The sequence below is a fragment of the Lepidochelys olivacea genome (genome assembly GCF_965140295.1).
Source record: "Lepidochelys olivacea isolate rLepOli2 genome assembly, chromosome: 6".
Classification (NCBI taxonomy): domain Eukaryota; kingdom Metazoa; phylum Chordata; order Testudines; family Cheloniidae; genus Lepidochelys; species Lepidochelys olivacea.
In genome coordinates, this window is record NC_140416.1 from 67,405,780 (window position 1) to 67,421,198 (window position 15,419).

The 15,419-nt window shown below is 42.6% G+C and overlaps 1 protein-coding gene across 2 annotated transcripts in view; it reads right to left on the reverse strand.

Annotated features, from left to right (window-relative positions):
• Positions 1 to 15,419, reverse strand: part of ITPKA (inositol-trisphosphate 3-kinase A) — a 47,253-nt gene that overhangs the window by 17,621 nt on the left and 14,213 nt on the right. Inside the window, exon 2 of one of the 2 annotated variants that reach the window (XM_084631450.1) lies at positions 14,128 to 14,304. The exons of the other annotated variant lie outside the window; for it this stretch is intronic. Coding sequence (XP_084487576.1) covers positions 14,128 to 14,304 — 177 coding nt within the window. The remainder of the gene's footprint in view (positions 1 to 14,127; positions 14,305 to 15,419) is intronic. 2 annotated transcript variants of the gene reach the window in all.

A 15,419-nucleotide genomic window follows, 5' to 3' on the forward strand; every position in this document is an offset into this window, starting at 1 on the left:
AGAGCTGACACTAGATGTTACCATCAACAGGGGTTTCCACAGGTGAACTCTCCCCTCTATCCCCCACTGGAATTTCTAGAGTCCAGCCTCACTGAAGTGTCTCTGCTGGCAAGCAATAAGGGTTGAGTGCTCTTGGAGTAGTGGTGTGAGTATGAGAGGGTTAGCAGAGTGTGGGTCTGTTGTGGGAAGAATCTTTCTCACTTCTATTTCTAAAGCAGGATCTCTTCCTCTTTGTCAGTGATGGTTTTACAAGTTTTCAAAGCACAGCTTCATGCAGCAATGGGAAAGGGGATTGTAGCCACTGCTTAACACACGTGCCCTCTCTTGCGCCATCTATGCTCCCTTATCCCTCTGTTCTTCTAGGTACCTGATCGGTATTCTATGCTACCTGTACACATTCAGAGAAGTTCCAGTTTCCCTACACCTCTACGACCTAAGAAAGGGAAATCTTGGCTCCACTGATTCACTTTTATCTACTTCATGGGATCAATATAGCTCATCAATAAATTAAAAGCCCCCAAAAACCAACATCAGAATTGGAATCTGTGAAATTATTACCTACTCATGTAGGGGGCATAGATAGCCCTAAGCAGAATGCAAGGGAAAATAGGGGGAAATTCCACATAAAAGTTTGCTGGGTTTTTTTCCATTTTTCAACAGAATGTCAATTTGAAATTTACCAACCAGATCTAGTGCCTAAGCAACTTAGTCACAAGCAACACAAAAAGAATTGGTCACTAAAGCAATAGAACCATGATATAATTAAGTTTCACATCTTCAGCAGACAGATCTTACCAAAATTTAGCATGGTGATAGTAAACTTTAAAAACGGGGATTTGAAAAATAAAAAGAGGAAGCCAGTCAAGGTGGTGTGGCTGAGCTGGTTAGGTCCTGTGATGGTGTCGATGGGGTGTAGATATGTGGGCAGAGTTGGCATCGAGGTTTGTTGCATGGATTGGTTCCTCAGTTAGAGTTACTATGGTGCAGTGTGTCGTTGCTGGTGAGAATATGCTTCGGGTTGTCTGTGGGCGAGGACTGGCCTGCCTCCCAAAGCCAGTTCATTTGCAAATTTGCCACCATCAGCTCAGGATTAAACAAAGACTGTGAATGGCTCGCTAACTACAAAAGCAGTTTCTCCTCCCTTCGTGTTCACACCTCAACTGCTAGAAGAGGGCCTCATCCTCCCTGATTGAACTAACCTCATTATCCCTAGCCCCATTCTTGCTTGCATATTTATACCTGCCTCTGGAAATTTCCACTACATGCATCCAAAGAAGTGGGTATTCACCCACAAAAGCTTATGCTCCAATACGTCTGTTAGTCTACAAGGTGCCACAGGACTCTTTGCCACTTATGCCTGTGTATAACTTTCCTCACGCAAGCAGCCTCACTAACTTAAAGGCTACACATATGCACAAGTGTTTGCAGAATCAGGCCCTACTGAAACAGCGAACGTAACTATACAAAAGTGCAGGCTAATACTCAAAGTAAACAAATGGAAAAACACTCTCCCACCCCCACCCCCCAAGATCTGTCAGTTAGGTGTTACTTGAAACTATTGTAAGAACTCACGCTACATAATGCAAGCCTACACAAGCCCACAAAGAGCTATTATGACAGCAAGAAACAAAAGGAAGGGGGAAGATTTTCTTTATAATCTTTTTTTAAACTTTTATAGAAAGAGAGAGATTAATTGCCATCCATCATCACTTATACTCTGTTCCCCTCTTTACATCATTTGGGCTGCTTGTGTAACTTTTAGGCCCTGGTCCTGCAACTAGATCCATGCAGGTGGACCTTGGTCCCACACAGAGCCCCCCTGGCCCCAACGGGGCTATGAAAAAGGCATAGGGGCACTCCCATATGGATTCAGCTTCAGAAGCAGGACCTATAATTGTTAAAACATTAAAATGTTGGTCTCAGGTTAATACTTAATAGAGAAGTGTTCACATGACACAAATCACATATTGTGAAACGGGCACTGAGTGCAACCCTCGCTGGAAGTCTCTGGACTAGAAGCGAACACTTGAATGTGCATGTAGGAGGCTAACCTACCTACACATCACTGGAGTTGGCCCTACGATTGCAAAATAATAATAATTTTTGACATTAGAAAATGTAGGATAAAAGAATTGCTCAGACCATTAACAGAAACAGCATTCTATAAGCAGGGAATGGGTAAGTAATCAGGTACTCATGAAGAATATGATTGCATTTAGGGACCAGTGCTGTGTTTCATGTATATGCATATTACTCATACGCCAATGTCTTTTTTCTTCTTGTACCCACTTCGTCTTTCTCTTCTGCTCTTCTCATTCGTCCCTCGCTCTCTTTTTCATTCAAGTTCATTATGGGCTAGACTCTACTACCCATATTCATTCTGGGTAATGCCTTACTCTGCAGGTAGTCCCACTGAAATCTATGGAGCTATTCATGAAGAAAGGTACCCTTCATTGTGAATAGAGTGGCAAGATCTAGCCCTGTGTAATTTAGTCTTTATTAATATTTGTACTGAAAATTATAGCTCTTTTGAACGTTGCTTACTTTTTGCAGTTTTATTATATTTACTTACATTTTACTGTATGTACATTTCTTTATTTAAAAAAGGTAAAGTTAATATTTATTTTTTTAGAAAAACAAGTTTATAAATCTCAATAAAAATGATTTAACCGTGTCTTAAAAAACCCAACTCCTTAACTCTTTTGAGAACATCAAAAGTGAAATCATTCTGAAATCTACTTTATTTTTCATCATTCATACTGTTTATTTACCTTTTGCCTGTAATTCAGTTTGGATGGTGAAACTAGTCTCGTCAGTTTCATTTTGATTCTAAGCATTCTCTCTTTGTAGTTCTCATGTATTAGCTTAATGCTGCAATGTTGGACTTGCAAATGCACAAAACCGAAATATGGAGCCAAACTTACAGAGTTTGTTTTTGTTTTTTTTTGTTTTTTTTAAGAAATTAAAACTAACCAGGTCAAATTTGGGCATTGGCCATCCCACTGCATATACGTCAATCAATTAATACCTACAGTCACCCCAAAAAGGTTTCTAGAGAAACCCACTGTGACTAGACAGTTGCCAAGTCCAGGCAGGCACTAATCTAATTTAAATAAACTGCAACTATATCTGCCTACTTATGAGTGACCATGACCAATTCACTGTAGCATTATACCTGGCCATAAAGATTCTGATGAAATAATTTTTTCATTGAAATTTGCCAATTTGTCAAAAATGAAGTGTTCCATAGAGACAGTTCAATTTCAACAAAACTCCTCTGGATTCCAGGCAGGATTCTAATGGTTTCCCACCAGCTTACCCACCCAGCTCCCTGCCTGCTGGGAAGCCCGGGTTTCCAGAGTCCATGCCTCCACGACAGCTGACCAGGTGGACTGCCTCAGAGCCTGACTCCATCCCCTTTTGAAATTTGTCACATAGCAGAATACCTTTCTCTACCAAATTCTAGTATAACAATGAATTTGTATTACCGAGGGAGATAGCCTCTGTGTTCTTTCAATCTTGGGCTTACCCACATTACTTGTCATTCCACACCCAAGGAGTTACCTTCTCCTGCAGTCATAGAACGAGACACTTCTTGTTCACTTCATTTCAAGTTTCCCAACCCTGCCTTGCCAAGGGACCACTTTCTGCTGGGTAAGAAGAAAAGCTATGTAGTGTAATTGCTAGCTCTTTCTTGAGAGTCCTAAACAGATTCTATAAACTCTTCGTCAACTTTCATCCTAAATTCAGCCCTACCTCCCTCCTCCCTCAAAGATTGCTCACCATCTTTTGCAAATATCTCTTTGTAAATCCCATGTCATCTGCTGTACAAAGATGTTTCTGCAATGTTCATAGTCATCCCAGTTATGCGCGCAGGGGAAAAGTGAGAAAAAAAGGCACTGAGCTTGTCCCTGGATCAAACCCACAGAGACAGACTGTATTGACAAAGTGTTGCCCAGCTGCAGTCATGGAAGTAGCAAGTCCTACACATTTGCTTAATCCTGCTACACATGTGTGCAAGTGCACAAGCCTCAGACAAAAGAAAGAAATGCAGCAGCTATAGCCAACTCTGATTATAAAAGAATTACATTTATTAGATATTTTTTCCCTCAATAGGTACAGACCAGTTAAGTAAGGTGACAAGTTTGCAAGGTCAGATTTTAGGCCCTGGAACAGTTTTAGTATACCAGATATAGTGAGTAAGATTTTGATCTGCCTTTGCAAATGAACTTCTCAGATATACAGAAACAAGTTAAAACCTTCTCCTCACAGCCTATTAAGATTCCAGGACTTTGTCCTTTATTGTCCAAATCAGAAGTGTTTATAAATTAGGGATCCCTCTATGCTCTGAGAACTGGAGATACCTACAGGACTAAAATACACAATGAGGCAGAAATGGAGAAAGAGGGTTGGGGACAATGGGGCTCTGACCTTTCTCACATACTTGCTGGAGGGCAGCATTGCTACCCCATGTTTACGGGGAAATTTTGCACTTGGATATGGAAGTGGCTCCCGCAGAAGTCAATAGGGGCCCTGGGTGAGGAAGTGAGGAGTACAATTTGGCCCACAGCTAAAGACATAATGTCCAAAACAGGAAACAAGTCTGCAGACACAATCTAGGGCACTGTTTTTTTCTGATTTCAGTAGTCAATTTCCCCATTTTGGCCCCTTATTAAAGGATTCCAGCATCCAGGGTTGAGGAGCTACTAGCTGCCAAGCACACTGCCCACTTGTTTGTATCAAATATGAATTACAGATTTCGACACAAAAATCTTTACGGGTAGGATGTGAAGGAGTAAGTCAATAACAGGAGTGCCACCAGGGCAAGCTGACAAGACAATGTGAACAAACATGCACACACCTCTTAAAAATCAAGGCTGCAAGCACAGCAATTGAACCAGTTCCCAAGCCAGGGCAGGGCTTTCCCCACAAATAACTGGTTATTACCACAGCTTGCTCCTTCCCGTCACTGTGAAAGATAGGAGGATAAGAAAGAGGGATCTGGTACACAAAAGAGGAGAGGATTATTCCTCAGCAACCCTCCCAGTTGAGCCTATTTGACACCAGACAACGAGGCAGGTAGGCCTAGATTCAAAGCTTAGTCTACTATGCAAAAAGAAAATGAGTACTTGTGGCACCTTAGAGACTAACCAATTTATTTGAGCATAAGCTTTTATGAGCTACAGCTCACTTCATCGGATGCATACTGTGGAAACTGCAAAAGACATTATATACACAGAGACCATGAAACAATACCTCCTCCCACCCCACTCTCCTGCTGGTAATAGCTTATCTAAAGTGATTGCTCTCCTTACAATTTCAGAGTAACAGCCGTGTTAGTCTGAATTAGCAAAAAGAAAAGGAGTACTTGTGGCACCTTAGAGACTAACCAATTTATTTGAGCATGAGCTTTCGTGAGCTACAGCTCATTCCTACCTACATGCCTCCAGCTTTCACCCTGACCACACCACACGATCCATCGTCTACAGCCAAGCTCTGCGATACAACCGCATTTGCTCCAACCCCTCAGACAGAGACAAACACCTACAAGATCTCTATCAAGCATTCTTACAACTACAATACCCACCTGCGGAAGTGAAGAAACAGATTGATAGAGCCAGAAGAGTTCCCAGAAGTCACCTACTACAGGACAGGCCTAACAAAGAAAATAACAGAACGCCACTAGCCGTCACCTTCAGCCCCCAACTAAAACCCCTCCAACGCATTATTAAGGATCTACAACCTATCCTGAAGGATGACCCAACACTCTCACAAAGACAGGCCAGTCCTTGCCTACAGACAGCCCCCCAACCTGAAGCAAATACTCACCAACAACCACCTACCACACAACAGAACCACTAACCCAGGAACCTATCCTTGCAACAAAGCCCATTGCCAACTGTGCCCACATATCTATTCAGGGGACACCATCATAGGGCCTAATAACATCAGCCACACTATCAGAGGCTCGTTCACCTGCACATCCACCAATGTGATATATGCCATCATGTGCCAGCAATGCCCCTCTGCCATGTACATTGGTCAAACTGGACAGTCTCTACGTAAAAGAATAAATGGACACAAATCAGATGTCAAGAATTATAACATTCATAAACCAGTCGGAGAACACTTCAATCTCTCTGGTCACGCGATTACAGACATGAAGGTCGCTATCTTAAAACAAAAAAAACTTCAAATCCAGACTCCAGCAAGAAACTGCTGAATTGGAATTCATTTGCAAATTGGATACTATTAATTTAGGCTTAAATAGAGACTGGGAGTGGCTAAGTCATTATGCAAGGTAGCCTATTTCCCCAAAGGTAGCCTATTTCCCCAAATATTTCCCTGCTGCCCCAAGAGTGGTTGGCACTGACCAGAGAAGAAGTAAAGTCAGGGTGGCTGGATGATGCACTGATTCAAGCACATCACTGAGCAACCTCAGCGGGTGGGACACCTTTGGAGCCCCCCCTCCCCTCCCCCCAGTGGAATCCCCAAGGGAGAGGTGGCAATATCAACACTGCCTGCCTTCCAAATGAGTGAATACCCCTGGGGTGCAGGGGTGCCAGCCACAGCAGGGAGATTTAATCTACACCTCCCCTTGCCAACATGGCTGATTTTAGCACAAACCTAAGGAAGAATGGATGGCATAGAAAAAACAACAATAATTGTGTGTATTATAGGGGCATCTCCCTGATCAGTGTTAATCAGACCACTAAGCAAAAAGTATTACTGCAGCTCAACCTCACTCTCTCGTTCTCTCTCTTCCCCCCTCCCCACAACTTGTGAAGATATTAGCAGACTGCACCCAACCCTTGATGCTTCCGGTTTCTGCACTCAGCCATAGCTGAAGGACACAGATGCTCACATGTGCTTCAGCAGGTGTATCCTCTGTCTGGCGGGTTCTGATTTCCTGTTTGTACCACAGTCAGGACAGGCTGGCTAGTCCTTCAGAGTGATGAGAAATATTCAGTGATATAAGCCAAAACAAAACCAGAAACAAACAAAAAACCCTTGCAAGACACAAACTTCGCATCCCCATATTTTCCCCTCCGCCATGACTCACAGTGCATTACTTAGCACAGTGCATAACCCCTTTGATGTGCTGCTTTTAAGAATGCTTGGCAAATCTGCAGAACACTCACAGTGACTACGGAGAAGCAGGACATTCAGGAAAGAAAAGCTGGGCAATACGAAGGGGAGAGGAATCGATGTTTAGCATGGGGCAGAGTTCCTAAGAGCATGTTATCTCCGTTCCCAGCACACACCTGGATTCATTCCATAATTCCAGATGCACTTTCCCTCTCCACACCAGAGAAATAGTAGAGCAGAGGCCCTGCTAGCTATTTTGTAATTCTGGAACACTACCTGCTCCCTGAACAGGGCCTAGGGGTAAAAATTTGCTGAATTATTTAATTTAAGATTCATAAATAAATTATTATAATCTCTGGATGCATGTGTAGCATACAAATAAAACTGACAGGTTTTGACCACCTTCTCCTCCAAAGAATTACTTCAAAACCACCAACTTAATTCACCCCACCATTACCCTCCTCAAATAATAAATGAGCCTTACGCCATGTCCTCATGGTCAGCAAACTAGAGTACTGTTGGTCCAACAGGGAAGCAAGCTCCAGAGCTGATGGCCCTTCGTCATGTCTCTAGTCCCCCAGAAATCAAATGTTGGGACTGTTTGCACAAGCACAGGAGTTTATCTCAACAGCCTGAACGGTACAGGCGGAGAGAGTTGGACTCTAAAGTATGTTCTGACTACCTGGGGCAGACACCATCTTTGTCACACCCTCAAAATGCTTCCCTTTACCTACCATCATCACCTTCAAGCTATCTGATGGGACTATTTCACCCAGGAACTGGGAAAGCAAAGAAATTGCACTGTTCAAGTCCAAAGAAAAACACAGAGTGCCTTTCAGCCCAACACCTCCCACTGTCTCCCAAAGTGTCATCATGTCTATGTTGAAGAGGCGAGGTGGCAGAATAGGATCCTGTGGCACCCTGAGCCCTCAAGCAGCTGCCTTCATTGTCTAATCACTACATTATAAATGGATAGATAGATGTGCAATTTCCCAGCATCATGATCCAGGGCCTCAGAAGGAAAGAACAGAGCAAGACTCCATCCACCATTACCAGTGCAAAAGGACAGTCAACAAAACCTCATGAAATAGAGGCCACTGACTGATCTAAAGCAATCAACATGGACACCTGATTTCTGCCCATCACTAGTAGTAGGTCTACACTACAGCGGCACAGCTATGGAGCTGCAGTTGTACAGCTAAAGCACCGTAGAGTGGACGCTGCCTACATTGATAGAAAGGGGGTTTCCATCCATGTAGTTAACCCATCTCGCTAAGAAGCGTAGTTAGGTTGATGGAAGAAATTCTTCTGTCGACCTGGCCACATCTACACAGAAGGTTAGGTTGACCTAACTACGTCAAAAAATATTCACAGCCTTGAACAATGTAACTAGGTGGATCTAATTTTTAAGTGTAAACCAGGCCTAACGGTTCCTCAGCAAGTAAAACCACAGTCTCCATATCAAACCCAGGCCAAAAGTCAAAGGGCTTTATATGGCATCAAAGCTACTTAGTCACAATATTTTCTTTCAGTTTCATCACCAGGTATATTAAAGCCAATATAATAATTTGCAAGATTGTTAGACAATTGTTAGCCAGAGTGTTAGAAAGAGTATTTCTTCAGCTGGGGCCAACAGTTACTCATTTGAGGAAAGCTGATACTTTCCACTCCCACAGGAAGGCACAAGCAATCTCTGCCAACAGTCCCAGTACTTCACCACTTCATGACACCTTGCTTTAACACTCTGTAAAAGGCATCAGTCCAGTTGTAGTGGCAGGACAGGCCTCTCCCATCTCCCCCAGAATCTCAGCAGAACTGAATAAAATTGATTCAGAGAATCAACATGGTCCTGAGATGGTCAGTCTTGAAGAAAACTGACTGATAATGTACAAGTGTTAGGGGAGAGCTCTGCCACTGACTCACTGTGTGACTTTGGACTAGTCACATATTCTCTCTGCACTCCAGTTTCCCCAATTAGGGATACCACCACCTATTTCACAGGGGTGCTGAAAGGACTGATTCATTAGTGCTTGTAAAGCATTTTGAGACCCTCAGATAGAAGCCAGTGCATAGTGTAAACACAAAGTGTTATTCAAATCTAAAAAATAAATGCTGTGAAAGGGGCTGATCAGACATGCAGACAGTAGTAACAGTTCTCCTGCTGCTCTGCTAATCTACCACAAGGCAAAATCCAACATTCCATCTGACTTCTCCTCCTTTGCGTCCTCCAGACCAACACCCCACACCCCTCTGAAAGGTTACAAACAAGTTACTGTTTCATCCAGTAAGTACTCTAGTGTATAGATAGGGCCCAGCCTCTGGAAAGGAATGCAACTGTCAACACACCAGGACATTGTTACTAAAGGGGTGTGGTATTTACCTACAGGAAAGCCACATCCTTAAGCAATTGCTTTGCTTAATAACCCACCACTTTAAGGTCCTCATTGTGTGAGTTTTCCAAACCACTGTATTAAAAGCAGGGTGGATAAAAATCAATGATTTAAGAAAAAAAAATTTAAAAAAATCTGCTTTTTTAATTTAAATCAGATTTTTTTTTGATAAAATGCCTTTTGAGGAAAAACCTATCAAAAGATAGTTTTAATTAAGATATATTATAGCTCAAAAGATATCTCATCATGGAATAGGGATTATAAATTCTAATTCTATAGTGAGACAATATATTCATGTAATGTTTAAGAAAAGTTTATGGGGTTCCAGGAGCTTCTGTATAGATTATTTAGGTTAATCTTTCTATCTACCCAATGGGACTCAGTGCTCAGTCTAGAAGATGCTTAGTATTGCAGTTCTCAAACTGTGGATTTATGTCTCCAAAGATAACATGCTTGTTAACAGCAAAAATGTTTTTAAATAAAATAAAATAAAATAAATAACTAAATAGAGAGCGAGAGAGGTGAGAAATAACAGACAACCCTATTGTCCCTCTGCAAATTTGTGTACACAGAGTCAATCCCTTACCTCTCTCTAAAGTGAAAAGTTTCAAAAAGTTAAATGAATAGAAGATTGTTGGGGGCACAATAGATCTGGATAAGGAGAAGAAGTCTGGAGATAAGTGTGAGAAGGGAGGGACAGGCAGTAAAAACAAAAGTGAAAATGTTGGTGCATCATATTCCAGAAGTCTTGAGGTCTTTCTGAGTCTAGTCTTCATTGATTTGAGTTCTACCATACCATTCTCTTACTAGAAGGGAAAACCTATAATGGCAGCAGGCCATAAAGGAGACCCAGTTTGGGAATAAGAACCATTCAAGAAATGGATGTTTGCTGATGATGATTTAAAGAAAGTCACACCAGTGAACTGGTGGAAGTCACTTAAGCACTTGGATTCAGAGACTGTTGAAGTGATAATCTCACTTTTAACAGCAGTAGCTTCTTCTGCCGGTGTAGAAAGAATATTTTCTTCCTTTGGACTACTTCATTCCAAATTGAGAAATTGCTTGGGACCTGAAAAAGTAGGAAATCTTGTTTTTCTTTTCCAGATTATGAACAAACAGGAAAATGAAGGTGAAGACGACTGAGTTAGCTGCAGAAGCCAGTATTTTAAGATTTTCATGTTGCCTGGCTGACATAGTCAATTTAATTTTTTTTTTAATTTTCATTTAACTATTTTAGTTAAAAACAATTTTAACAAAAACAAACCTGATTTTAAAAAACCTGAATGTTTAACTAAATTCAAAATTTCATATGCTTGTTTTGTTAAAGTATTATATATTTGCTGTTGAAGAAAAAAAATCCAGAATACATAACATTGTTGTTTTAGTTAAATACAACAATTTAAATGTCTGTCTGGTGATGTTCTCCTCCTAATACAGAATGGCAAGGAAATCCTCCAAATATTAATGATTAACCTGTTGAATTGGAGATAGTTCACCTCCCAATGACTTCATAAATATCTGCTTCAATTACCTTTGGTAAATGAAATAACCAAACTATCATTCATTTTCTGATATAGCTGTAAAACTAACCTGAAAAGTTTTCCAAATAAATCACTTTAAAAATGTATAGTGTGTACCTTCTAAAAAATGAAACCTACATCTATCTCTGAGTTGTGAAGAATATGTATTAAGGTTAAAACAACCATTGCCCCTATAAGGAGTCAATATTCAACCGTTTGTTACTTTAACTGGAGCTACACAAAAGTTCAGTTTAAACTCAGCACTGGATTGGTTTAGATTAAAGATAAAACAAAAACAAAAGAAGATAGGATTTTAAGTGAATTCAAGAATGAGAAAGTTAGAAACCGTTACAAGAAATAAAAGTGAAAACATGCATCCAAAAGTCTAAAACTTAATCAAACACGTTTTGGTTCAAGCTTTCTTTAGGTTGGCCTTTCTCATCCACAGTCTTCCAGGAAGATGGTAACTGACCCTTTCCTTAGTCAGGATCTCTCCCAGAGGCCCAAAGGTGCTGGTCCCTTTGTCTTCTTAGGTGAAAGAGAGCACTTAGGGTTCTCTGTCCCCACCCCACCCCCCCCTTTTTTTTTTTATAATCTAGTGAACCTCAGAAGTGGATTCTTCTGAGGGTTACCCTTCAACGCCAAGTTTATTCAAGCAGTAAAGAAGGTGACATGGAGTCTGCTGGTGAAGGAGGCTCCATGTTCTCTCTACTCACCTGTGTTTGCTGAAATGCAAATTTGCTTTCCCTCCTGCTATATCCTCCTCCTGCTGTCTTGTGGACCCTATTTACTACTTACACGTAAATTGAGGTAAACGCGCATTCCTTTGTTTAGGATAGACCTGTTTAACAACTTTTGCCTTGGCAGGGCTGTGTGGTTTTGAACATGTGCTAAGAGCATTATACGGGGGATTTCATACCTTTGCATATAATGTTGCTACATACATTTCACCATGATGTTATTGGCCAGTGAGTCACTAGCATTCAGATGATATCTCAACAAGGCATATTTTGTATAAAGATTATTACAGTGGTGCATAGGGTGTGATACAGGGGAGCTTTTGGTCACGTACCCCCAAGGCAGTGTTCGGCCTGTTAGTGAAACAGTGTAGGAAACATATAGGATAGAAGGATTCCCCTCTTGCCCCAGAACCACTATGGTCAGGGCTAGGTTCTGTTAACGGACTAGCATAGGAAAGAGAGGCTGAATTCCCTCCTAACCCCAGCAAATCAGGGATTATTTAAAATGTTCCCTTCCAGACAACAGTCTTGATGCAAGGGGTTAATTCAGACCTGACATAAGTGGCTGGGAGTCAGCTGAAGTCAAAGAAATCACACCTGCTTGCATCAGATTTAAATTGACCCAAAGTGTCTGGTTTCAGAGTAACAGCCATGTTAGTCTGTATTCGCAAAAAGAAAAAGAGTACTTGTGGCACCTTAGAGACTAACCAATTTATCTGAGCATAAGCTTTCGTGAGCTACAGCTTTATTTGAGCTTATGCTCAAATAAACTGGTTAGTCTCTAAGGTGCCACAAGTACTCCTTTTCTTTTTCCAGTGTCTGGGTTTCTAAGATATGGTGGGTGTGTATGCTGCTGTTTGTGTGTTGTGATGAGTAGTACTTTCTCTGCCCTCTACGTAAACAAAGCGTTTTACCATCAAGATCCTGGGGATCCCTCACCTTTTACAAACACAAATGTCAATTGCAAATTATTAAGAAAATCTGTTTACCCTGCTAAGAAAGTAAACACATGCAGCTTACACGTGGTTACTACCTGTCATTCTGTACCTCACCCTTGCAATAAAATAGACAGACACAAAAACACACTTTACTACCATGGGCTCTTGGCAGCAGAATTGCAAGCCAAACTTAGTGTGCCTTGCGGAACCACACAACCTAGTTGACTGAAAATTTGGAATCAGCAGCAGCCTTGCTTGCCAGACTGGAAATAGATAGGAGAATCCAACAGTGACCAACAACAATACTCCAAAGCAGAGCAGCTGAGGATAGGGAAAGTAAGGCAACATATAAGATGTCACTGCAGATGGATTATGGTTCATGGTGCATGCAGGGAATTAGCAGTTCACCCAGGCTACTTCACAAGCCAAGATTGAATCCGCTGCTCTGTCTGTATTATTTTTAAAAAGGAGTACTTGTGGCACCTTAGACTGACAAATTTATCTGAGCATAAGCTTTTGTGAGCTACAGCTCACTTCATCGGATGCCTTGTTACTGAGTGCAACATACAAATAAAATAATTTGTTTGACTTCATTCATTCCATGCCATCCCACCTCCTATACAGCCCACCCCCTGGCTCCTCTCAGGCAGAATTGCTAAGTCTGGTCTCACAATTTGAGGGCTCAAATCAAGACTGGGAACACAGTGCTTAAATATTTCTGTGATGAGTGGGGAATAAATTCTAGACAGACAGAGGCTGAAGGAAGAGTCGGGGAGAAAAAATGGAAATTAAATCATGAATTACTTCCCACTCCAGTCTGGCTGCCAGAGTGGGAGAAAATGTATCATCTGACCCTAGAGTGGGAGTCTGGGCCCAGGTGAGACTTGGCAAGCCAGTGCAGGATCACTGGGATCCTAAAAGTATGTGGCTTTCCCCAGTCTCTGGTCCTCTGGTTGGAGGGGGAAAGTCAGGCCTTCCCCCTTTGGTCCTGCCGTGATTCTTGTAGAATCAAGTCATGAGTTGGTGAGGCTGGCATAGGCCCCTAAAGCACAGGGCCCCAAGCAGTCATTTGCATTGCTTGTGCCTAAAAACCACCCTGACTGATAGGCTGGAGAAATCGTCACAGACAGGCTCTCTGAAAGCATTTATAAAAGGTTTTATTATCTTGTCTGCAGAATCCTGCTAGGACATCCCAGTGCCTGGAGTAACAGCAGGAGAGGGCACAAGGGCACCAGCGATTTCCTCCTCCAGAGTCCTCTCCTGCAGGTTTTACCACAGGAAAGGATGATCTGGCCCGAAGCAAGGACTACAAGAGTTAGTCATTTAATGTAATTTTATTAATCTGTTTGGATTTGTACGAAGAAGGTAAAAGAGGTGTTTATCCCCGGACTTCAGGTGCTCTTCCCAAACAGTTAACAACCAAAGTAGATCACTTACAAATCCAGCATACCTGATGCCCAGCATTTTGCACTGTGTTAAGCTGATAGTTGGAAAGGTTGCCTTGTTTCTGCAGACTGAAGTCTCCTCTGAATAGAGCTGACCCATTGTGGAACCAGTATCTGTTTCCTTCCAGGACTTGTGTGGCTTGAAAAGGCAGGGAGTCAGAATCATGCTGGATCAGGAGCCCCTAGCAGGCAATGCTTATCGTGAATACAAAATCAGGTCAAGTGCACGCCCATTTACCCCACCCAAGGCTTCAGGCTGAGCTGACTGATCTCTGCATCTAAATCAGATATGGGCAAACTACAGCCTGGGAGCCACATCCGGCCCTTCTAACTTTTTAATCTGGCCCTCGAGTTCCTGCCGGGGAGCAGGGTCCGGTGCTTGCCCCGCTCCATGCATGCCATGGCTCTGCTCGGCTCCTGGAAGCAGCAGCATGCCCCCCCTCCGGCTCCTACGCATAGGGGCAGCCAGGGGGCTCCCACAGGTCCCATTGGCTGGCAACCATGAGCCAGAGGGGGGACATGCCGCTACTTCCAGGAGCTGCTTGAGGGAGCCTGCACCCCTGACTCCCTCCAACGCCCCAACCCCCTGCCCCAGCCCTGATCCTGCACCCTGAACTCACTTCTGGACCCACTCCAGAGCCCGCACCCCCAGCCAGAGCCCTCACCCCCTCCCACACCCCAACCCCCAATTTTGTGAGCATTCATGGCCCACCATACAATTTCCATAACCAGATTTGGCCCTTGGGCCAAAAAGTTTGCCCACCCTGATCTAAATGAATAATGCTACTAGTAACACTGAACACATACACAGGGATTTATATCTTTTCCCAGCGTTTGGAAGAAGTGCCAGAAATGTGGATCCAAATCTGAACTGCCCCAAAGCTTGAGAAGGTTCAGATCCATTGTTCCAGGTCCAATTGATCTCAGAGAGTCTGGGTTTAGACCCACAAAGTCTGGATCCCAATCTAGGAGTTGTGTCCCGGACCATCTTGGCTAATCGCCACACAGTTTACTATATGACTTGCCCAAGGCCACAGAGTCAGTCAATGTAAGCTTTTATTAAAGAGCTTTCTTTAATTAAAATCAGGGTGGGGTGTGGGGGAGAGAATATTCCTTTTTATACCTTTGTAGCCTGACTTCCTCTTTTTATTCCGTACTTTTGCTTAATCAGGCATAATTACTGTTAATCCCTATACTTTGTATTGGGAATACTGCAAATGGAGCCTGACCTAAATCCCCACTGACAGCAATGGGAGTCTATCAATTGACTTCACTGGGAACTGGATTGAGCCAATAC